The sequence below is a fragment of the Dermacentor albipictus genome, chromosome 9 (assembly GCF_038994185.2).
Source record: "Dermacentor albipictus isolate Rhodes 1998 colony chromosome 9, USDA_Dalb.pri_finalv2, whole genome shotgun sequence".
Lineage (NCBI taxonomy): Eukaryota > Metazoa > Arthropoda > Arachnida > Ixodida > Ixodidae > Dermacentor > Dermacentor albipictus.
The window spans coordinates 95,037,724-95,062,370 of record NC_091829.1 but is presented as its reverse complement, the minus strand read 5'-3'; the positions used below and the strand labels follow the sequence as shown (position 1 = coordinate 95,062,370).

The following is a 24,647-nucleotide window of genomic DNA, read 5'->3' as shown; positions in this document are numbered from 1 at the left end:
CTACGTTTCTCGCTTAAACAACATTGCACAACTGTATGGGTAATGCACAGCTTTTCCACGACAGTTGGCTTTGAAAAGAGAGTCCATCCAGCACTGCTAAGCATCTGCCGGTAACTGCCGAGTAAAGTAAGTCCAGCTAACTGAGGTGAAGCACACACAAGCATCCACACAGATGAGACACTGCTGCGAACGAGTGTGCTGCCCTCTGGCTTCTCTGAACTGCACTCAAGGATTGCACAAGCCCTGGTCATGTGACGAAGGTTAAGCATTACAAGGGTCGAACGAACAAGAGCTCTGCTATGACAAAGCAAACGCAGTCGTCTCTAAGATCCATCTGCGAGTGAATGCACCGGACTAAACAACAGTCCCAGTGTGGCCCATCAAGAGGACGCACGGAGCAGGCACAATCCAATGCTTGCTGCACTTTGGTGTAAAACAACGATAATGTAGGTGTGGTGATAATCTGTCAATATTACCACCACATATGCTCAGACTTGCACCCACTTTTTATCCAGTGCGCCGGTACTGTAAATATGTAAAACACTATGAGTTGCCCAGAGCCTCAAAGTCATTCATGAGTCACGTTTGATGACTACAAATCAGATCGAATACTGAAATTTTTGGACAGATGATCTGAGGCAGTATTGAGTTTAAAAAAAAAAAAAACAACTTTACCAGCTTAACAAATGCTGTTATTACAATGTTAAAAGTGGAGCTAATTTAGGTCAGAGTAGCAAGCTAGTGAGTAATGTTTCAAGAGCCCTTTAACCTAATGCTGGTTATTTAGCTTGATAATGGCAACACGAAAAGCGGTTATGCTGAGTAACTCCTTGTTTGTCTACAAGCTCAGTTCTGTCTTTGGCTGCCTCGTGATTTGCTAAATGGTGTCTGCGAGGCAGTTCCAAGCCAATCCAGGACAGGGGAGGAATAACTTGGAACGCGGCCCACGATGCAGCAACACAACATGAATCCATGTTATCAACAAGGTTCGAGCGCCTGCCAACGTGCACTGAGAAAAGAAAAACGGCATGTTGGCAAGCTGTATATTGCGAATTGTGAGGTGTCATGCGGAAGTCACACCTGACAGATCACAAGCCATCCGATTCACAAGTGGCAGCTGTCAATTGCCAGGCGCACCACCAGATACATAACTAACATGTCTGACCCGACTCCTAACTACGTTCTTGTGAATCCACTTGTCAACAACAGCAGAAGCGAGCGCCGCAGATTGAGCGTTTGCGACACCTGGTGGTCTAGACACCCCCGGCAACCGGCGGTTGGTAAAACCCGCGCACTTCAAGAGCACATCGGCCGCGTCGCACGAGAAAGACCAGCAAAGGCAAGCGGCACAAAATGTCTGAGGCAGCCACCAGCACTTGTTCCACAGCATCGCCAAATGGACAATGAGCCAACAACTGATGGCAACAATAGCTGACTTCAGCTGCATTGCTGAAGTGACGAGAATAATAATGATAATGATATTAACAGTAATAAATGTATCTCGCATAACAAAGTAACATGCAGGCTGCAACGAGCCCAAGTCAAGGGGCACCAGATCGCTTTCGAGCCACCGGGAACATCTAACACCAAGTTACACAGCTTCCTTGCTGCATGCTTTTGCACACTCAAACTCGCCCAAACATAGATGTTACATAAATATATACTGGGAGTTCTAACTTGCTCAAAACAATGCTAGTTTCCTCGAGAGTAGCAGGGGCTGAGAAGCTTCCGTGAGACATTTCTTCCATCGTCTGTTCGACACTTGACCTCCCCAAGATAGCGTACTGAGGCAATGTTTAAATCAATCGGCATCAAAAAGCCACTGCCTACTCTGCTGGCCATTGTTGGCAGTCAAGCAAGGCCGAGCTGCAAATGTTCCCAACAACACTGTTCGGCTCTTCCTTCTACTGCCATTGCTATCACATCCATAGCCTCCGTGCTTGCTTCGAGCTGCCTCAGGCTTTCAATGCCGCCTGTCTTTTGTCACACAGACTCTCGTCACAATGAAGAATGCGAACAATGAACTAGCCCGTCCGTCTGCTGATACAGCGCTGCTTGGAGCAGCTAAGGTCAGCGTGGATTAGCGGGGGTCATAGGACGCCCTCCATGAAACTAGTGTCCAACGTCTGAATGAGGGTTCGCACAAACGCCATCTCCTTGCGAGTGTTGTCAAAGATGACCCTCGGGTCGTCCGACGTGCAGCGTAGGCAGTTGGGTGCCATCACCATGGCCAGATTGCTGGCGTCCATCTTGGTCAGTGCAGCATTTTCAGGGGCAGCAAAAACCTGCAAGGAAAGCATTCGGGACTTGTACTGCCTTATCCACTCACAACCCGAGTCAGTGTTGGTTGTGGTATCAACATCTTCCAAGCCCAATACTGGTGCCCATGCATTTCTAGGTGTCCAAACTTCTGTTATTTCGATCCTGAAATTGGCCTTCGCTGGATAATTCGAACTAGATCAGTCACCATGCATGCGCCTGACCCTTACGGTGACCCCAACAGTAAACCCTTTAGTGGTAACATCTGTCATGGTAGAGCTTAGGGGACACTGAATGTGTTGAACACACATTATGTCCCGTCTAAAACACCTATTTTCGACCTGCCCTAGGAAGACTTTTAAGCAATAACCGTAGCTCGCGATGTCCTATTACAGTATTTTACCCGATTCTAACACGAAGCTATTTTTTTTTTTCAAGAAAATTGGCTTGAAAATTGCTGGCACAGCAAATTGGACACAATACCAAACCTGTCTTCATGGCTTTCAATGCATTACCGCACAACACGAATGCATTTTGGCAAAGCTGACATTAAAATATCATGCGACTTTAGGAAACTGGCCACCACTGTGCAATGTATAGTATTAGACTCTTGCCTATTTTTCTTGCTAAAAAAGTCAGGTGCGCATCAGATTTCTACTTTGTTTAGGACCTTTAACGTCATTTCTAGGTTAGTTCTCTACTCTAAACACACAGAAAATGGGTGCGCGTTTGATTCGAGCGCCTGTTATAAAGTGAAAAATACTGCTAAATGAATCAGCGGTGTGTTCTGATGTGTCTTTTTTTTTTGCAGCTTGTTTATTTTTATCAATTTCGTTGGTCCCGTCAGGGTCGAATTAACAAAAGTCGACTGTAGTGCTAAATAAGACAAATAAATAAACTTAAATGATACAGTACATGACGTTAAATGAAACGCGCCATTAGTACTGGACACTAGCTCGCAATACAACTGACACCTTGTTATCCCAAGCAGAAGGAGCATTATCAAGATGATTGGCCCAAGCACCATAACTGAGCAACAGCTGTTGCCACACAGACACTTCCTTTTGCAAAACTGTGCGGCACCTGGCAACAGTTGTGCATTACATTCCTTTCCAATAATGTTTGTGCTAGTATAATTTTCATGCTGCCTTTGCATTAGACTTTGTTTCCCCAAAAAATATTTGTGCAGTAAATGATACACAAGTTGAATGTTACTAGCAGGCGGCTGTACTTCTATGGCTCCATGTTCCAGGTCTGACGATTCAGTGCCACCATTCAAAAGCACTTTTTCCCTGAACACTAGTAGTGCTTTAACAGTTTTAACAATGACATGTGTCTTCTTCCGAAATTCACAAGCCAGTGAGGTCTGACAGAAGCCAAAGTGAATCCACAGAAGGTCAACGAAAGTAAAAGAAGAATGGCTTTGCCGCACAGGATGGAAAATCTGCATTTTGTTTACTGCTGCAGTTAAGATTCAAACCTGGGCTATGGTGCCTAGGTTGAGCTGATGGTTGAATGAGCTTGCCACTACAGAGCCATCAATGCGCAAATACAGAGTTCATGCTATGGGATGCACGGCTGTCGTGCCCCCCGGTGTTAGTCTTCCTCGCACGACTCAGGTGTCTCCTGATGTTTGGGGTCCCCACATGACACATGAAAGCAGGAGTCGGGTGTGACAGTTATGCCAGTACAAGAGATGGCGAAAGCGCTCCTATGCTAGCACCATCTGTTGATGTGGATAGCGTGTGCGGAACAGGAACTGACTTTTCCCTCTGGGGCTTTAGGACGTTGGTGTGCTCGTAGCAATCATGTGCACTGGTGCACTTCGTGGGACTGTTTTGTGGAAGGTTTCTTGTTGGTCACTACTATGCTGACCCCCAACAACGACCCCTTTTAGGAGCAGTGTCTCTCTCGGCAGAGCTTAGGGGCCAGTGAATGCATTTAACACACATCATCTCTTGTCGAAAACCCTACCCTAGAAGCATCTTCAAGGAATAAAGGTACCTGACAATGTCTGATTACAGTATGTGCCAGATTCTAAAGCGCGCCTTCCCTTTTCCAAGAAAATTGGGCTGGAAACTGCCTGCATGGTGCAATGGCATAAGAAACCAAAACTGCCTTTGCGGAATTTGCAGGTTTTACCAATTAAAAGCCAATTTAAAATATTGTGCGGCGAATCTGACTTTGGAAAACCGTCATTCATTTTCCTTGCTAAAAAATTGGGTGCGCATTAGATTTCTACTTTGTTTAGGAGCTTTAATGTCTTTTTTACATTAGTTTTCTACTTCGGACACATAGAAAGTGGGTGCACATTTGTTTGGGAGGAAGGGGGGGGGGGGCATATTAGAATCGGGTTAATACTGGCAAACGAATAAGCGGAGTTTCATTGTTTTTTCTGCATCTTGCTTAATTCAACGCGCTGGATAGTTCGTTTACTTTCAGTGGTCCTGTCAGGGTCGATTTACTGCAATTCAACTGAAGTAAAATAAAAAAAAGAAAGCCATGCTTTGACATAGGTGATAAGGGTAAGGGTTCAAGTGGTCTCAGCCCACAGGGCTCAGAAACAGTAAGGCGTTTTCGGTGTTAACAAGCGTGCACAATACCTGCAGGAACCGGATGAGATAGGCGAGGACACGCTGATTTAGCTCGGGCATGCGCCGAACCAGTGCCAGCACCACCTGGGGCTCGCCACAGCAGTCAACACACTCCTGGTACAGGGCAGCCGGTATGAGCGGGTCGTGTAGCTCTCGGTACCACAGCTTGAGCAGCGACGCCGGCACGTGCGGGTCGCTGCCGCTGGTACAGTCCACCGTTTGCCACTCATCCAGCCGCACCTTCAAGGCATTGACCTGCATGCAGGGTGATAACGTCCGAGAGCTGAGTGCTTTGATCAGCAGCATCACTGCTATATAACCTAACCCCGTATAGCAGTGCAGGGTCGGATATATTAAAGAATTTCATTTCTGCAACCCACTCCTCACTCTAATGTCAGAAAACATGAGAGAGGGTAGTAGGTTATAGAAAGAACAGCAGAGGGAAAATAAAATGCAAGACTATACACATTATTTTCTAATTACAGTAGAACCTCATTGATATGATCCCGTTTCATGCAATTTCACGGTGCCAATGTTATCGGCATTATCAAGAACACACAAAACAATTACCCAACAAAGTTACTTTATTTTTACCAGTTAATAGGTTACCAGAAAACACAATTTTTTGGCACCAACGTTAAGTACATCACCAAACTGCAATCGCCTGATAAGTTTTCCAGCTGCAAGATAAACAAGAAACGGCACGAGGCATGGTGACCGAGAGCTGCAGGCACCCACCACAGCAGCTTCCCTGCAGTACTTGCCCGCCCATGTCACATAAAGATGCCATTTCCTCTTCCGGTACCAGCAAATCTCCTCACGGGTCGTCGCAAGCCACATTCAGAGCTATTGCCGCCAACCCTACTGTGATAAGCATTTTCACCTACCTGTGTACACAGCAGTTCATGCGGCGTGGTGCCATTGGAAGCGTAATGCACACCTTTAATAGGCAGTAACCAAAATGCAGTGCCGTTCCCTCCTGCAGATGGCGAGAAGTGAGCGTCGTGTTTCTCTCTGGTGGCATCCTATTCTGTCGTCGCCCACCAGCTCAATTTCACTTCGGTTTCCCATCAATGTGCTAATACGCCACGCAACGGAAAAACAAAAGCGTGTCTTGGGCCACTCGGCCCCACCAGCTTGGCGTGTGTCGGCGTCTCGTGCTGCAACGATTCTCACCGACTGGGCACATGAAAACTTCCCACCAAAATCCCCCGCCCGAAGAAGCTGCTGACCCAGGCTGAATTCGAGCAGCGCAAACGTAAGCTTGCCGAAGCCTCAAAAACTGTAACACACGTCTTGGGCCACTTGGGCCCCACCAGCTTGGTGTGTGTCGGCGTCTCACGCTGCAACAATTTGCAGATGTCAACTACAGAGGAGTCTGCCAAATTTTTTTAGTGACCTTGGCTCATATGTTTTTTCCAGTTAGTACATTCCCTCTTGCGTTTCTTTCTCTAAATTGTATGAATGAGGCTCTACTGTATACAATGTTAGCTGAGGGTTTGTTAAGTATACAATTACAATGCAGTGTAATATAAGTAGAATAAAAGCAACGAACAACACTTAATACAATGTCCATTATAACATAGTCTGTTGTTATGAGTCACATTTATCCTCTCTAGAACTCAGTGAATACACACATAGCTTACAGTGGAAATGCACAGGACGATTAGTTAGTATGCAACTGCCGGAAAATCCTGCAGGCAAGTGAGGCAATGGGCACACTTATCAACGAGGTGTGCCAATGGTAGAGGGAAAAGCGATGACAGCAGCGAGCGGGAAGAAGACACAGAGCAAAGCGCAAAAAGAAGAAGAAAAAGTAAGCACACTGCACCAGCCATGGTGCCAATGTAATGTATGTCACATGGTATGAGTGCTCTTTGGATGTGCAGGAGTTGCCTAGGCAATGGAGAAGTCTGTGCTCCAGCTGCTTGTTCGCGGCGGGCACTCAGCATGGAGTGCATGCGCATTGTCACTCTTTGGCTTTTAGTTTGTGTACGGAAACTTTTCTCTTTGACATTTCTTCATTTCTTTTTTTGTCAAATGCGAAGACCGTCGGAGAGGCCTGTCCTGGACTGTTAACCTTTCAACATTTATGAATGTAAAAGTGTGCAAATGTCCCAGTCGCATGCTTCGATTGTCGGATACATGAAGTTGCTTAGTCAACATGTTTTGCATGTGTGCAGACTGAAAACTGTTTTGGTTATAGCGGGGTACTGGTTATAGTGTGAATAGCATTAGTGATTCCAGTTACTTTTGTATTACGAGGTCTAAACTGTAGAATACAACAACAAAATTTGGAGGAGGCCTAAGCTTCACCTTTAAGAGTGGAAAGTGATAGCATTCAAATATCCCTGAGTGCTTCTCACGCTTCCCGGAAACTGCACCTTATGTAACCTTAATGTTCACCTGGAAACGCTGGCCACCAACGCTATGCACGAAGGTGAGCTTTGTGGTTCTTTTTTTGATCGTGTGCAAGGAACCAAGGGGGCCGCACCGCCCCGGCAGTTGGAAAACGCTATCGCATTAAAAGGGGTTTGTGTTTGAGTTTCTGTGTAACAGAATTGTGTTTTCTCGTATATTCAAGTTACAATTCGATGCTACCATGTCTGTAGGTTATGTGCAAGTCATACTTCACTATTTTTCTATGTATTTTACCTTGAGAAATTCATTTATATGAGTCATTTTCTTGTGCCACATGGAGGACCTGCGTGCTTTGGTATGCGTGGTTCGAAATTCTTTTTGCCGAAGCGATGTCCAATACTGGATGCCGGATGCCGACGCCGAATTTTCTGTGACACGGGGCCCTTAACGCTATCACGTTAAAGAAGTGAGTTGTCAGTGTACACATTTTCTGCCTTCCAAACTTGCACAACAATAAAAAACAATGGTGCATATTAGGGACAAAGAAGTTTGGAAAGTCCCTCATGTATTGAGGTCAAGGTAAAGAAAGTAAGGAAACAAAGAAGGCTGACTGCACCAGACTTGCGAGAAGTGCTTTGATGTTTCATAATTTACTCCACACGATGCACTGTGCTTAAAGCACAGTGCGTCAAATTTACTTCATAAAGTTGCTACTATTGCTGCATGCATCTTTATATTTTTGCCTTGACCTCACTACTGCAACGCAATAAGAACAGCCTACGGCACAAAGCTGCTGATACTGACAGCAGCCTCTTACCCGCATTCAGAAGCGAGGACCTTGTCTAGAAGCTATTGCTCAACACCACCGAGTGCAGGACATCACTGCCATAACATTCTTTGCCACTGCCATAACATTCAGTAACATTGTTTGGGGACTCGTGTGATAAGGCATTGCTTGATGAGTAGTATGACTTCAGTGCCTTTAAACGAGTGCCGATAATGCTTGGTTCTGGAATTCAGGCTTGGGAATTCCTGGGGGGAATGGGGTTGCTTTTCACTTTCTGGAGGCGATGTGAAGCGCTAAGAGGAGGACCATCTACGTATAAGAGTATACAATTCACACCTCACTCTCAATGAGCAGCTACTCTCGTGCTCAGTATGAGTAGCAATGTGTGAGCGCATGGCTAAGCGCTCCCCAAGGTTGGATGCCATGTTCCCAACTTAAAGGGAGAAGGTTTTGCTGTTGTTGTTTCGAACATCACCCCTACGTGCCTGCTTTCGCACAGATTGCCTATTGTATTCTTTAAAACGAGCCACGTTTTTCTCATAAAACGTGCATATATATTCTTGTGAGCACAACACGTGCCTGACTTTCATCTTCATCATCTCTACATATCATCATCTATTGTACACCTCCCTCATCTGTATACATCATCAGTAGCACAGCTTGATCTTCGTGGTGGCAGCACGAGTTCAGCTGGAATAAAGCAGTTCCTTATAAGTGATGGAGGTACAGCATGAAGTCCGACATCAGGGCGTGTTTCATTCTTAAGCTTCAAATGAAAGTCGCGAAAAATTACCTTTGGCACCCTACGCGGCAAAAACATGAATGTGCATAAGCGGCCTATCACGTGATCTTCCATGAGTGTGTGCGGTTCCTGGTCCTTTTATTAGCTTGAAATGCAGCACACTTATAAATTTTTTTCTAACTTACAATGAGCAGATAGGCCTTTGTTTGTAGTGAGTAGAAAAGTGCGATAAAACACACCAAAGACGAAGCCTTCGCCTTTGACAAGTTGGCTTGGCTTGTTTATCGACAGAATAATGACGACAGGGGCCAGCCAGCCATGACGTAGGCGTGTACTTGGGGGAAAACGCTGTACAAGTATAACAAAGGTCTGTACAACAGCACAAACTTATTGTACCAGCTTTTTATTTTCAAAAGTAGTTGAAAAGGTCATATATAGGTGGCTAACCACAGTTTCACTCCCCCTGTGAATGCAGAATAATTGGTGGCTTTCACAATTCGCATGGCGGGCTATCATTGGCATTGACTCTCACTTCTGAGCATTGCTCTTCCTTTTTCAGAGGCTGCTCAGATAGAAAAATTCTGCTTACAAAATATCCACACGCTTTTGGAAGCAATGCTGCAGGTGTAAACACTACCTAAAGTGAGCTTTGCGTTGCGCCATAAAAAAAAAAAAGTCCTTAAAAGTCGGTTCACAGTCCCTTTAAGGGCGAAATCTTTGTCTCTCTAAAGAACCTCAGCAGACCAGTGGCCACATTTCGCGCAAGCTGGTTATCATTAATTCAGAATTTTGTGCTTGATTTGTCGCCTCTCGCTGCATCATCGCACAGATTTCTGCATTAGCACTCAATGCCTGCATTGCCCATTTCTCTTTTTGAGTATGCAATTTCGATATACCACACATAGATGTCGCCGCAAGCTCACCGTCTCTTTTCTGCAAAATTTCAGTGATTGAAGTGGTATAAAACAATGACACAATAATAGAGATGCATAACTCACACAGAAGGTGGTCACCATTGGTCCTTATCATTTTCGTGAGACCAAAATTTTGCACATAAAACTGGGGGAAAAGGCAAAACCAGGCATGAAGGAGCAAGGTTCAAATGAAGACCAGCAGAACCTTCTCCCTTTAAATCGGGAACACCGTGCTGATCACCACCATTAACTAACCTGGGAGAGGGCTTTGCCACGCACTCGGATCTAGTAACTCATACTGAGCACAACAGTAGAATAAGGTAAACTAAGGGGATCAATGTCTTTTTAGTAGTTACAAACATAGGAAGTCAACAAACAATGATGAGAGAAAGCTAACAGAAAATAAACTGTTACGTTTCATTAAAATACAGATACAGGCAACGACCAATTTTTCGGACATGCCCAATAATTCGGACTCCCTTGCGGCACCCACCACAAATTACATAGCGCTAATGTATAACGACATTTGAAATTTTGGACACTGAAACCCTTTGCCATCCAATTTTTCTGACTTCTTGCTGTGACCGCAGGTTTAAAAGGGCGTTAATCGAAGCCACCACTGCTACCATTTTGATTATCTTGCAGTGTCAGGCCAGTGCTCTTGCATGCTGATCTGCTGCCAGCTGTAACCACAGCGGCAATGTTAGGCCTAGTTGCTTCAACATTCGCTACCAAGCTTCCTGTTGTTCAGTGCCATTTCTCATTGAAAGAATTCGCCACTGTCAGCAACGGCACCAAGTCCACCTTTGCAATTCTTGCCAACGGCTTCAAAGTGCGGAAAGCACGACGTTGCATAATGCCGGTTTTTAAAAGTCAGCTTCGCCGCAGTACAGTGGTGTTATGCGGTCTAGCACATGCAATGTATTGCAGTGAAGCATAATGAGTGAAAAGAGGCCACTGACACAGAACACAGTACAGTAGAACCTCGGTCATAAGTTTTGGAAAATAATGCGAGAAAAAACATACTAATTGAGAAGACGTATGATTAGAAGTAACTAAAAAATTTGACAGACTTAACTGTATTTTATATCTACGTAAGACAAAGCAGTGCGCGAATCATGCATGAGGCACGAAGTGCCGACTTCATCGTCAAGCTGGTGGGGCTTCGGCATCCTGAGATGCATTTTGTTGTTTTTTCCTATTGTGTAGTGTTTTACGGCGGCGAAAGGAAGCCGAAACGAAATCGAGCTGGTGGGCACGGCTGGATGCTGCTGAAGCAAAATATAATGCTCACATCGCGACGCTTGCAGCAGGAAATGGCACCGCATTTGGCTTATCGCCTACTAAAAGCGTGCAGATGCTTATCGCAATAAGGGTTGGTGGCAATAGCTGTGAATACGTGTGTACTGTAATGAGAAACTGAGTGTGCACTGATTTTTTCAGAGGAGACAGGCGGGTGAACATTGCGGTGAAGCTGCCGTGGTAGGTGGCTACTGTTCTTGATCACACGTGCTTCTCGCATTTTCTTGTTTCCATGGGACCTACCGGCCGGAAAACATATAATACGATTGCAGTCTGGTGAGGTATTGATTGTTGGCGCCAAAAGATTGTGTTTTCCGGGAACATATGAACCAGCAAATTATAAGCGCAACTTTATTGGATCACTTTTTGTGTTCTCGAACGCTAACGTTGGCGTCAGGGAAATCGTGTGTAACATGGATCGTATCAACAAAGTTGTACTGTATGTACCGTAAAAACCGGAATATAGGACGAACTTTAAAAAAAAAAAACATCGCGAAGACCCTCGACTTATATACCGGACATTGGCGGAAAAACTACGGAAGTCTTGCAACAATGGGCGGATGAAGTAAACAGCTGCCATCGCCATTATCAGCAGCGCGGCGTTGGTTCTTTATTTTATGGCGTGGCGACATTGTGGCACCGGAATTTTGTGTTTCCACTGTCGCAAAGTTCTATTAATTAAAGGCTGCATTTTCATTTTGTTTCAAAATGAGCGGAAGCCGACGTCAATTCACCGTCGCCTTCAAGAAAAAGGCGAATGAGTACGCGGAAGCCCACGGCAACCTGGCGGCACAGCGCGAACTTGGAGTATCCGAAAATAGCATTCAGTAGTGGCAGAGGGAAAAGCAACGTATTACAACTTGCAGCAACCAAAAGAAAACGTCATTTCGTGGCCGGATCGCAGCGGACTGCAGAACTGGAAGGCAAGGTTGCGGAGTCCGTCCGAGAGCTGCGTGTAAGATCACTGCCTGTTGTCGAATGCATTCGTTTGAAAGCGGTAGAGATCGCACGCGCCTATGGACTGGACAGCGAGAATCACTCGTCATCTGACTCTGTTCAAACGTGTTGCTTTGATTCGGAGTAGCGCTTGCGGACTTCGTGCCCTTCTGTGTACTGTACACCCGACGAATTTTTAACAGTATCGCGCGACCGTCGACCTGCATGTTTGTCAGCACATTTTATCATCACGGCACGGAGCGGCGAAATAGCGAAAGTAAGGGCGTGTGTACACATGCGCGTAACTCATTTGTTTCGCTGCTCAGCGCCGTTAATACGGTGTTGGCAAGCACGCGGGTCGATAGTCGCGAGATACCGCTAAAAACATGGCCAGGTGCACATGCGAGCAGCATTTAAATAAATACTGTCACCATTGTGCAACCCACTGAGTCGCATTTGTTTATAGGTAAGGGTGTCATGTCTTTCGGTACTTTTGCCACTGAAGAAGATTTTTTTCATTTTTAGAATTCGTTAGTTGGGGGATCGACCTACATTCCGGTCCGACCTATAGTCCGGTTTTTACGGTATTCTTTAATTAAACACGCATGCACCCGCCGTCTCCTGTCAGAGCTATTTCATACAAGCCTGTGACTATTTGAGCCCTTGGGGGTAGTAGAGGGGGGCACACATTTATTTTCTTGGACTGCCCGATTTTTCGGGCGTTCTTGCAGCCCCTAGGAAGTCCAAAAATCGGACATTGACTGTATAATAAGGAGGACAGAACTGAACGTGGACAAAAGGACAACACGTTGCAGATAGGAGCCAAGCCCACATCTTCTGCTTTGCAAGCGCAGTTAACCTAATGTGGACGCTGTCCTCTCTTTGAATTTCTTGAGGAATTGTGTACGTATAATATTTACTTGTTACCGTAAAGGCCAGTAGTTAAGGGGTATGACATGAGGTGCGAGTCAAATTTACATACGAATAATTTCGATACAATCCTTGAATATGGCAGTGCAGCCCGACGCGGGGAGGCAGTTCGTTCCAGTCCTTTGCTGTTTGTACGAAGAAGGAGCGGAGATGTGCAGAAGTACAAGTGCTCTAGGGATAAATGGCTTTAAAGTGGCTTGCGCTACAAGACTAGGTCAAGACTTGTACTAGAGCTAATCATTAGATTGCTAGCTAGCACCACCTGCGGCTATGGCGTCGAACCTGTAACATGCTTTCAACCACATGCATAATGCAGTATGTGAACTTAGGAACACACAGCTGGCCAATAAGCCCTTGTATTCCCTTTCACAGCATCAATGTCAGGTTATTCGGAGGCAAGGGCAGCGAAACGCACCTCGTCGATGTCTCCCGGCACACGAAAGATGCCCTCCGTCTGGGCACCGTGCAACCGCAGCACAGCCTCCGACAGGGTCGTCTGCACCCAGGGGAGGCAGCGGTCGGGGAAGCGCTCGCACTGCAGCGCCATCACTTCCTCCAGACGGCTGCCAAACATGGAGGGCCGGAAGAGGTGCGCCCGCGACTGAGCCACCTCCTCGGCCGTGGGCCGCCGCAAGCCTCGCTTAGGCCCGCACTGGGCGCCGCGCTCGAGCCTTTGCGCGCAGGCACCGGCATAGGCGCCCACTGCCATGTCGTCCCTGCGCAAGGCATGACCATCAACCCCACATAGCCCAACATATCATTTCGCTCAATTTGACACCCCCAAGCTCCGACTTTAAGCATGGTAAAGTTAAGACAAAGCCCATAGTAACGTTTCTTGATATGCCAGATCAAGTTTTCGTTTGTAGGTTGTTCAGGACACTAATTACGAATTATTTGTTATGTATACTAATTAGATGTTACTCAAAAAACATTTACCTGCTTTTTTTTGTGACTATACTCTCTCTGGTCAGAAATAAAGGTGAAGAAGTTCTTTAAATTTTTCTTCATGTGGAATGTTTGAATTTTATTGGGTTAAAACAGGTACATCAAACCACCTATTTCCATTATAAATACAATACCGTAGCAGCCAATGTGCTCACCACAAGGGTCTAACATATGCAATTTTTTTAATGCAATTTGTGAAAGATTTCTTAGGCATAGCTGCACAAGTGCAGCACAACTTTGGAGAGTTCACAGAAAGCTTCAAAAAACTAAATTGCGCAGCTTTATGTGCCAAAACCACGATTTGACTACGAGGCACGCTGCAGCGGGAGATTCCAGATTTATTTTGACCACCCTGGATTCTTTAGCGCCCACAACCAATGCACAGTGCATGAGCGTTTTTTCCGTGCTGGCCCTATCGGCATGTGGCCGAAAATGAACCTGTGACCTCAGACTCAGCAGCACAACTCCATTTCCACAGGGCTACCGCGTGGGGTCAGAGGAAGCTTTGCCCTTCCCGTCCTTTCTCATTTATTTATTTTATTTACTTCAGTAAACAACGAATTACTGTTGATATCTCGTTTATGTGCAGTCTACTAAAGAATGCACAATTGACGACACCCACCGGTGCCGCTGGACGTAGCTCTCCAGGTAGGGCCGAAAGGTGGCCGAAGGGGGAAAGATACCCAGACAGACGGCCATGAGCTCCCAGCCACGCAGTAGGCTCTCAGCACGTGGGTTGTCCGTCGTCTGCCGGCAGATCTGCATGTACAGCTCGTCCCGCAGCGCCGCCTGGCTCCAGCCTCGGGTGGCAATCTCCACCGACACCTGCTCGGGTGCAGCCTTCCATTTGCGATCGCCCATGTATGCCTGCACAAGTGGACAGGAAGGAGGCGTGGATTAGTTAAGCCAGTAGTTCCCGGCACTTTCGGCGATCGCGGGCCCTTTGATCTCTCCACATCTCATCCAGGGCCACCTTAATTAAGTCATAAGAATGCGTGGCAAGAGAGACACAAAGCTGGGGTCATTACGACTAAGAACAGCACCTGGCTGGACTACATACAATCATACTTTGATACACCCAACTCTCGTTTGTTCGACCCTTGTGGAACCCTGTGATTCAGTTGAATTATCCGAAAGGTCAAATTAAAGAATGGTGACAAAATAACAAATTCAAGTCACTTTTATTGCTTGAAATAGTCTGTATGCCTTTTTGCTTCTTCCTCTTGAAGCGCAAATAAACCGGCACACGGTGAAGAGTATTGAGATATATAAAATAGGGGTGCGCGAATACTTGAATATCACGAAATGAAATCAAGTAGTGAACGTTATAATACCCTGATTCACTAATCAAATATCTACTATTTGATTTTTCAAATATTTAATATATGTATTCGGTGTACAAACCCGCACAGTGCCATGTGTTGCATGTGCCGCAGGGCCCCTCGTGCTCGATGCTGCCTAAGCGAGCGTTTCACTTCATTTTCAGAGCAAAAGAACTGCCGAGCGTGCTGCAGATGGGCTGCCCCGGCTGACGTGATCGCGGACTTAGTCACTGCGAGCGCTCCTGATGTTCACCCAATGCGGGAATAGCACACAGAGCACACATATGCTGCAATTTGCAGAACAGTGCCGAGTCGGTTGGGCGCCCCTCTGTCGGTACAATCTCTGTCAGTACAAAGTTCATCCAGGTCCGCAGGACCAATGGAAATGAAAATGACAATGCAATGTGGACAGAGGGAATAGCAAGAAAAGCAGCCCGTATGTCATAAAGTGCGAAAGCATGTGTGAAGATAGAGTCGATTAGCTGCCGATAGGCAAGCAGATCATGTTGGATACACAGCGACAAACTTCAAGTCGCATCAACAGCCATCAACCAAACCCACACTTGTGATCTTGGGACTGATCACCGATGAGCCACCCGTACAAACCTAATAGCAGCAAGCATTCCGCGTTGGCTTGTGGCCCATTACCACGTCGAACAGCGTCACGTGACTTGATATGACCCTCCAGATTTCAGAACCTTTGACAGGTGGTAAATCATGCCAAACCTGATAATTAAGTGGTGCGGATGGCAGCTCTTTGCACTGGACTTGAGCCGAGCAGTGACAGAGTCACCAGAGGAGCAGTCCTTCAGTCTGTCACACAGATTGGCTTTACAATAGATAACCCACCTGCTGTAAAGATTAGATAGCCCGGCTGTATTTTTGGAGAAAAAGTGGAAAGCAAAACTTGCGATGCAATAAAAAAAGATTGTACGGCAAAATACAGCCCCACTATTACACTGACAAACTAATTGGTGTTCAGTACAAAAGAATGTCACTAATTTGTTAGTTTCATAGTAAACAAAAAAAAGCCTTTCATTCTACTCCACAGAAATTCTATTCATAAAAAGAATATATTTTACGGACATTTATGTACTAGCGCCAAACTGTAATTGGTGCTGGCATACTAATTTGGTGAGAACAGGAAACAGACACCAACCAAGGTGAATTTTTATCTGAAGTGATGTGCTTAACTTTTTCTTAATAGATGTTCTGTTTCCTGTTCTCGCCATGATTCTTCCTGAGCAGACGGGATTTTGCCAGACCCTCGACTGTGTACTAACTTGGCGTTCCCTTTAATAAGAGTAGAATGTACTGCATATCTTGATTTCTATGTACCTAGGTTACTGATAGCTTGCTGCATTCTTGTAATGCAATGCTAGGAGACTCCCAAGTATGTGTAGCATCGTATTTTGTTGCCCAATGTTTGCAAGCATTAAATTTTGTGAAACTTTTTCTGATATTCGATACTCAATTCAATATTCAATTTTTAACACGACAGCGTTAAGGAGCTCGTGTCGCAGAAAAGCCAGTGTCGGTGGTGTTGGCTTTGAGTGAAAAATCCCGGAAGGCAATTCATAAATAAAAAACAACTTGCAAGATGGGCTGGGTGGGAATCGAACCAGGGTCTCCGGAGTGTGAGACGGAGACGCTACCACTCAGCCATGAGTTCGATGGTTCAAAACGGGACAAAAGCGCCTCTAGTGAAAGTGGTGTTGCCTTAGAATCGTGCCGTAGAAAGTTATACTGCGGTGTATATCGGTAATTATGAGCATGCAAATTACAGAAGTCGCAGTTAGAGGAGTAGCGAAGTACGTTTCCGCTACATTTCTTCTGCGCTTGGCGCACATGCAGAGCCATCTTGCGGCAAACACAGAAGACCCTCTCCTAGCAATGTACAACGCTGCCCCGACAGGTGGCACGCCACTCGCCCGCTTCTCCCCTTTGTCTCGTTTGAGAGCATTGGGGCCGTGCAAGGACCGGTGTGAGGATGCCCCAATACCCTTGCGTTTAATAAGTTTGTGTGACTCAAGAGCATGCCAAGCGAATAAGTGGACGGTGCGAACGGGGTGCGATAACGCTATCGCATTCCACTCTTGAAGGCAAAGCTTAAGAGTCCTCCAATTTTTTTTTCTTGATTCAGTTCATTCAATATTCAAATGGAACTATACTATTCGGTCTTCACACACCCCCAATTTAAATACTTTCTCAGTGTTGGACTGTCATGTTGATGACAGTGTCATTGTTTGTGAGTGGCCCACAAACTTCAATACTGTCAGTGGCGTTCACCAAATGCTCTAATGGGACAAAAGAAGTAGTGCCAGCTAAAGAATTCCTTGTGTTTTCAAGGTTTTTAGTAACAGCTGCGCACATGACGGGACGCTGGTTAAGGCCAGTGGGGTTCGAATTAATCGAAGCAGCATGCTTTCTCATTCAAAACAAATGAGTTTTCCTTAACCAGCAATGTACGGTTTTACTGGGACCTTTCAATGAATTCAAATTAAGCGCAAGGTCGAATTAACTGAGGTGGAACTAACGGGAGACAACTGTATAACGAATACATTATGCAAAAAAAGAGGTGAGGCGTGCAGACAGGACACAAGAGTACAGAAGTGGACAACATGAACGCCTTCTCTACTCTTGTGTCCTGTCTGCACGCTTCACCTCTTTTTTGCATAATTAATGCTTACCAACTAGGTCAGCTTTCTGTCGTTCTAAGTTTCAAATGTAATGAATGATCTGATATAATGAAGTAAATCTAAGATTAAGTTGGTTATGGTTGATTTCCTGATTATTCTACTGCTACAATGATACCAAAAGCGCAATATCAAAAAAAAAAAAACGCAGTGTGTTTATACATAAATAAAATAAATAAAACAACTTGAAGCGGCAGATTCTGGATGTCTGTACATATCTTGGCCAATGGATTGGCTTGGCTAACCCACAGTCGGCATGCCAACATGCTGATCACTAGTGATCACAGCCACATACAGTCAACTTCCGTTAAGTCGATCCTGACGTGACTGATGAAACTAGCTGAATTAAAGAAAATGTCAGAAAAATTCGCCGAGACAAGCTGTTGATTTACGAGGGTCATGCAAGTCAATCCGGGACTTTTTTTAAAAACAAACAGAGGAACAAATTTCAAAGTGTGGAAAGTGGATTTATTTCTCCATATAACCTTCAGGTACAGTTATACACTTATTCCAGCGTTTAACAAATGCCTGAAATGCTTCGGCATAGAAAGATTTATTATTACGATGGAACCATTGTAGGACACCATTCTTCACTTCACCATCAGTGTTGAAATGTTTTCCTCCAAAGAATTCCTTCAGGGGCCCAAACAGGTGGAAATCACTTGGTGCTAGGTCAGGACTAGGGGGGGGGGGGGGTGTAATATCTGCCAGCCGAGTTGCTGGATTGTTTGAAATGTGCGTGGATTGTTGGAATGTGCACCCTTTGTGATCAAACCCAGACGTTTCTTCCGTAAACTCTTGTGCACATCACGCAGAACAAGGCAGTAATACTCACTGTTGATAGTGACACCATGGGGTTAAAAAATCAATGTGAATGATTCCCCGTTTATCCCAGAATACACTTCCCATCACTTTACCAGCAGACGCAGCTGTTCGAAATTTCTAGGGAAGTGGTGATTCCGTATGCTTCCACTGCATCGATGCTCTTTAGGATTCTTGGGTGAAATGAACCCATCTTTTGCCACATGTCATGATGTGATTCAGAAAATCCTGGCCTTCCCTTTTATAGCGTTCCTTCAGTTCTCTACACACTTCAATTCTTCTCTGTCTGTCAAAAGCAGAGAGCTGCTTTGGGATCCAGCGTGCACTAATTTTTCGGAATAACAAATGATCATGAATTATTTTGTTCACTGTTCCTATTGACAAATTACCCACCCTTGCAATTTCCAACAGGTTATGCAACGATTTTCCACGATCACCTGCTCGGCGCGCTGAATGTTCTCAGGAATGACTATTGTGGGCGGTGATCCACCACGATCGGGATCGTCAGTAATAGAGATACGGCCACCTTTGAGCCGCTTACACCATTCAAATGTCTTACTGCGACTGAGTGTCACATCACTGTACTGAGCCTGAAGTATTCTGGAAATTTCAGCAGGTTTTATGCCCTCGTTCACTAAAAACTTCATCACAACACGCTGTTTCACGTAGACGTTCACACCGTTGTCTGCCATCTTGAATAACAGTCTATCCAGACGCGCAGGAAATGAGCGCCGTCTACCAGTAACAGGACACAAGTGCCAGTTTCTGCTGCATACAACAACTTCTGCCTAGGTGTCCATTTAAACCGGAAAAGAAAAAAAGTCCCGGATTGAGTTGCACGACCCCTGTACTTGGCAGTATTTGTCTTTCAAGTTAGCTTCGTCGCAATATAAACGTGTTATGCGGTGAAGCATACCAAACAGAAAACAGTGACACTGTTCTGGGATGTAGCATGCGTTTCTTGATTTACGCACGCATAAGCATGGTCTCTGATCGCATGACGAGAACCAAGATGCCTAATAAGTTCACTGGCAGGCCTTCAGAGTTTTACACAGATCCCCGCTCTTTTCTTGGCTTTAAACGTCCCCTCAACTTTCGTAGTTTCTTCATCCTACTGCCTTCTTTTTCGTTAGCTTTCCCAAAACGCAGATGGTTTTTGTACTCTTCCCGGTGCACACGACACGTGTGTGCACATGTAATTAAGGAATGCGTACTAGGCCCCGTTAAATGTCTCATATACAGAACAGGCATGGCGGGTGAAACAAGGGCTCAAATCACCACAGCAACGTCAGAAACAGCTTTGAATGGCTGCCAGTATGCTTGTTATCCCTGATTTATCGAGCTTGAAGGGGGTCATGAAATAGTTCGATATATCGATAATTTGGAATACAAAATATGCCTATCTGAAGCTTATCTGAGATCTCCGTACATCTTGGACTGTTTCTAGAGATTGTGAAAAGCGGGAACTTACCAATTTGCTTCTTCAAGGCTGTGCCAAACGCACGAAAGTTAACTTATTTTTCGCTCACGAATATTGCAAGTTGCTTGCACTGTGGAATAATCTTCACAATGCTTACCCTAAAAGCCCGCATCACCCAAACGTAAGGTCGTGGTGTGGCTCATATGCGTCAAAGTGCTTGTCGTGCATTTTTATTCAAGATAAGGCAGAAATGGGTGCACCATGGTAGCTAAGCATGACCTATACTGATATGTGCCGTACCGTCACTAACACACTTGTACATCAAATTGCACGTGAATGTGCCCGGCCGCGTGTCCGATACAATACAGCGTTTAAATGGCCAATCATCATACTTAGGCAATAAGACAGGTGGACTGTCATGTCAGGTTTCGGAACTTCCTTTCTGTTGGAAGCAGTTGTGCTCGCTTCTTGACCACCCTAAAATATCCATGCGCCTCTTGCATGCCGCTCAGCACTCCAACGCTTTGGGGCCGGTATATCCATTCGTTCTTGGCCCTTCCACTCCGCCCCTGCGTCACTCACTGTCACTATGCACATGCCATTGATGTTAAAAGTGGTTTTTAGCTTACAGTTAATTCCCACATAATTCCCGAGTTAATTCCTACTGAAGTGTATCCATGCGAGCATGAATGAAACACATTAACCTTGAACCCATGAATTGCACACTGATGCGTGCCGCTGCCAAAATTGCCTTTCCGCAAAGTGTGGATGTGGCGAGCGATGGTTTTGTTAAATTCAAATTCTAATGTAAAGATCAGTCCAAGCGTAGGTTCGGGTCGGATTCGTTTTGGCTGCTTGTGAAATCCTAAAATGCTGCTTGCGGAAAGCCTTTGTCTACAAGAGGTCAAACCCGGTGGCATAGCATCTCCAGTTCGGCATCCAATGCATGATGCCAGTCAGTGAAAAGATAGCGGGTCATCCATGCTTTCTTATGGAACACTTATCAGATCGGAAGGCTGTTCATGTCCCTGAAACGGAGTGGCAATCTGCTTTTGCCAATATTGAGTGGGCTGCAGTTTGCACGGGCCATCCACATTCACAGTGAGCAAAGCTGAGACACTCATCCTGCTCATTTTTCCTCGGTGGCATATACTGCCATTCAGATTCAATCTCTTGTTTGACAGCATCTACCAAAACAGTGTAATTTCAAGTTTGTTGGCCTGAAATATTTCCGACGATATGAGAAGTCTCGTCTGCTTTAGGAGAAGTACACTTGCAGAGGCACGCCATGCCACAGCGTTTGCTATGTTAAACCTCCATATAATGAAGTCGGTAAAATGGGCAATTTGCTTCTTTATATCTAAATATTGCTGCATTGAAATTCGACCCGTCATGCAAATAAATACCCTCGCCGATCGATTTTTCTTACATGGAAAGTGGCCGCAGAATTTTTCGAATTATTGCACGATCGAAAAAAGCAAATCTGAATGAGAAAACTATTCATTTTGATAAATTTGGAAGTTGGTGACGAATGATACGGTTTCATGCCACGTATGTTGATGATATCTTCTCGGCAGTACGAATTAAGCAAAGCCAGTCACGCTTTTGATGCACTCTGTCCCCGCGGCTGATAGCGTCGCCCGCACTCGGACAACGTTATCACGAAAAGCACCGGTAGCGGGGAGTGAATGCTTAGGCTGCCTTGCGCTCCAATGGGTCACCGAAACTCGAGATTACACAACCTCCAATACTACATGCGCAGGAAGACAGCTTACATGATGCCACCCCGTCTCGGCAACCCCACTCTTTGCACATGAGGCAGATTACCTCTAAAGCAGGGTGCACGGCTTTGTATGCGCTTACCCGCACTTACAGCCATTATTGAGACACATGCCAACTTAGACCCCCCACCCCCTCACAACCACTTGATCACATACCACAAGCTCGCTACCCTCCCCCTCTTTCCCTTTGCTTGCGCAGGAAAGCGGCAGTCTTAAACCACCATCTTGTCTCACCCTCGCAGTTTCACTCATACCTAAAGCACACAATGCATGGGGCGTGAAAGAATCTTATCGCACTTAGAACATGACGCAGCTCCATTTCAGCGGTCACTCTTATCGCAAGGGGGAAGCAATTTGAGAGGTGTGTTTGCAAGCAGCGGCTTGTAATTCAATCATTTGACCATCTGCGTTCGCGTATTGCCTCGGCATTTCTTTGCGGTGGCAGTGAAATTTCTTTATATTGAAATCGCATACAGACACACTTTGTTATATTGAGGGTCTAAATACATGGTGTTCTATGGTCAAGAGGTTATGGGAAGTGAAAAACTTTGTTATATCGAAAATTTCGTTATACCGAGCTTTAACTGTATTCAGGGTGTCTACCAAGTTGACATTTCCAAATTCCCTGAGTTTTCCAGGTTTTCCCCGAGTGCCTTTGCAAAATTCCGTGAGTGACGCAGAACTATGTTTTATGTCAAGACGGGCGAAACCATGTCGCCAGTGCTGTCACTCTCGAGTAAGCATATGCAAAAAATATTTAAAAAAACAGGACTTAATTCAGCTTGAATACTAAGGAGTAGTGTTATGTAATTCAAAAAGAGAATAGAAAGGATGGGTTAGTATATGCAAAGCAAATAAAATGTATATGAAAAAAAATTGCAAATCGAGTCTGACATCCTCAAATACGAATAAAAAGGAGATGCATACAGAAGCAAATATTTTTTAATATGGGCTACAGTCAACGACTGAATTTTCGGACGCCCAAATTTTCAAACATGCCTGATATTTCGGATGTCTTCGTGGCACCGCCACGAGCCCCATAGAATCAATGTATAAGGGCATCTGAAGTTTCGGACGCTTGAACGCCCCGCCATCCAATTTTCCTTACTTTTTGACACGACGGAAGGTCCTTTGGCTCCTCGTGCAGGAAATCTACTTGCAGCCGAAGCTTATCATCGCTTTGAACCACAACTAGCCAAATCTAGCTGTCACAAACCGATTTGGTCTGGCCAAGCTGGCTCTGTTCATTGTCGCACTTCCGCCTCCGGCGGAGTTTCCGGAGCTGCGCCATTTCATTTGTTTTCGTAGGCCACGTTTTGGCTAGCGTGGTGTGTGGTTGTGCTGTTGTGTCAAGTGTGCTCTGTGACGCTAGGCCTAGGTGCTTCGACGCTCGTCTGCGAACTCCACTGTTCGCAACTAGAGGATTTCGCTTGCCTTCAATGGCCCCTGCTCCGTCTTCGTCATCCTCGCCGATGGCATCGAAGCGCGAAAAGCAGTACCATCGGTTAACGATGGAGAAGAAAGCCGCCATTATTAAGCAAGTTGTGAGCAGCCCATCACAGGCTGATGTGAGCGAGGAGTTCGGCATGGAGCAAGTAGTCAGGTTGTGGGGGATTCAGAAGACTCCGATGTTGAAAATGAGGAGCCAATGCCTGCGCCGCCTACAAGCACCGAGTTGACGCGAGCACTGTTGACTCTTTCATCGGTGTACAGTGCTGACATGACCCTTGCTCAGATCGAGGTGAATATGATCGCATGCAACCGGAACGCCGTCCAAACAACAATCAACAAGTTCTTCAAGCCACTGCAGCAATAAAACCAGCTGCCCGACGATGTACATTTACATAATAAACCGGCAGGCGGCTGCATACAGAGTTTTTGAATGCGTTTTTTTATAGCCACTTCACTGATGCTTTGGCAGGGTTTTGGAAACCTGGTACTTCGCCTTTTACCTCTAGATCCGAGAAAAAAAAGAAAACAAAAGTGCGTTTTTTGCATGCATTCATTTTTCGGACTGTCTGAATTTTCGGACGTTTTTACATTCCTAGAGGGTCCATAAAATCGATCGTTGACTGTATTTGTATCAACTGATAGCAAGCTTAGTGGTATGAGGCTCGAACTTTGTCACAATTAAGATTCTCTCTTAACAGCTCGTAACCCAACCTCAACTGTCCTGACATACTCTCAGCATGCACATGACGCCTCAGTGTTATGTTTCAATGCTTTAAAAAGCTTATTTTGGTTTGGGTGAGGCACACCTGCATCTCAGCATCAGCCAACAGTTTTTTTTTTGAGCTCAAGCTCCTTCAAAACGGCAGCACAATGCTTCCTTTCCTGTTCATTCCTCAATACGTAGGTTCTTTATGTTCTTGTCCTCCTTCTGCCAGTCGTTCACCCCATGGACCGTTTGAAGCGTCTTCTTGGTCAGTGGCACAGTCCAAGTCCGATTTTTCGAACTCTCTAGGGGCCGCGAGAATGTCAGGAAAATCAGTCAGTTGGAAAAAATAAATGCTTGTCATTTACTGCCCTTAAGGGCTCAAACTGCCACAGACACATTTGAAAACGCTCTGAAGGCCTGCCGGAACATGTATTAGGCATATCGGTGCTCGTACTGTGACAGGAAATACCGGGTGCAGGCAAGTATAATTAAGGAATACATACTGTGTCCCATGGCAATAGCCCAGTCCCCAGCTTATGGTTCACTGCAATACTTTTGCGTATGCTTCACCAAGTAAAATTTCTGTACAGAGGCGAAGCTGACTTTCGGGAACCGGCATTATACAGCGCACCATGCTTTCTAAGCTTCTAAGCCAATCGTGAGGACCACATAAACAGT

The 24,647-nt window shown here is 45.5% G+C and overlaps 1 protein-coding gene across 2 annotated transcripts in view; it reads right to left on the bottom strand.

The window, feature by feature from the left end:
- Positions 1 to 24,647, bottom strand: part of LOC139049511 (rho GTPase-activating protein 39-like) — a 58,105-nt gene continuing 33,458 nt past the window's right edge. For both annotated transcript variants that reach the window (XM_070525044.1, XM_070525045.1), the window contains exons 9-12: positions 14,393 to 14,637; positions 13,241 to 13,541; positions 4,863 to 5,108; positions 1 to 2,285 (exon numbers count right to left, since the gene is read on the bottom strand). In XM_070525044.1, the coding sequence (XP_070381145.1) occupies positions 2,091 to 2,285; positions 4,863 to 5,108; positions 13,241 to 13,541; positions 14,393 to 14,637 (987 nt within the window). In that variant the 3' untranslated portion in view covers positions 1 to 2,090. The remainder of the gene's footprint in view (positions 2,286 to 4,862; positions 5,109 to 13,240; positions 13,542 to 14,392; positions 14,638 to 24,647) is intronic.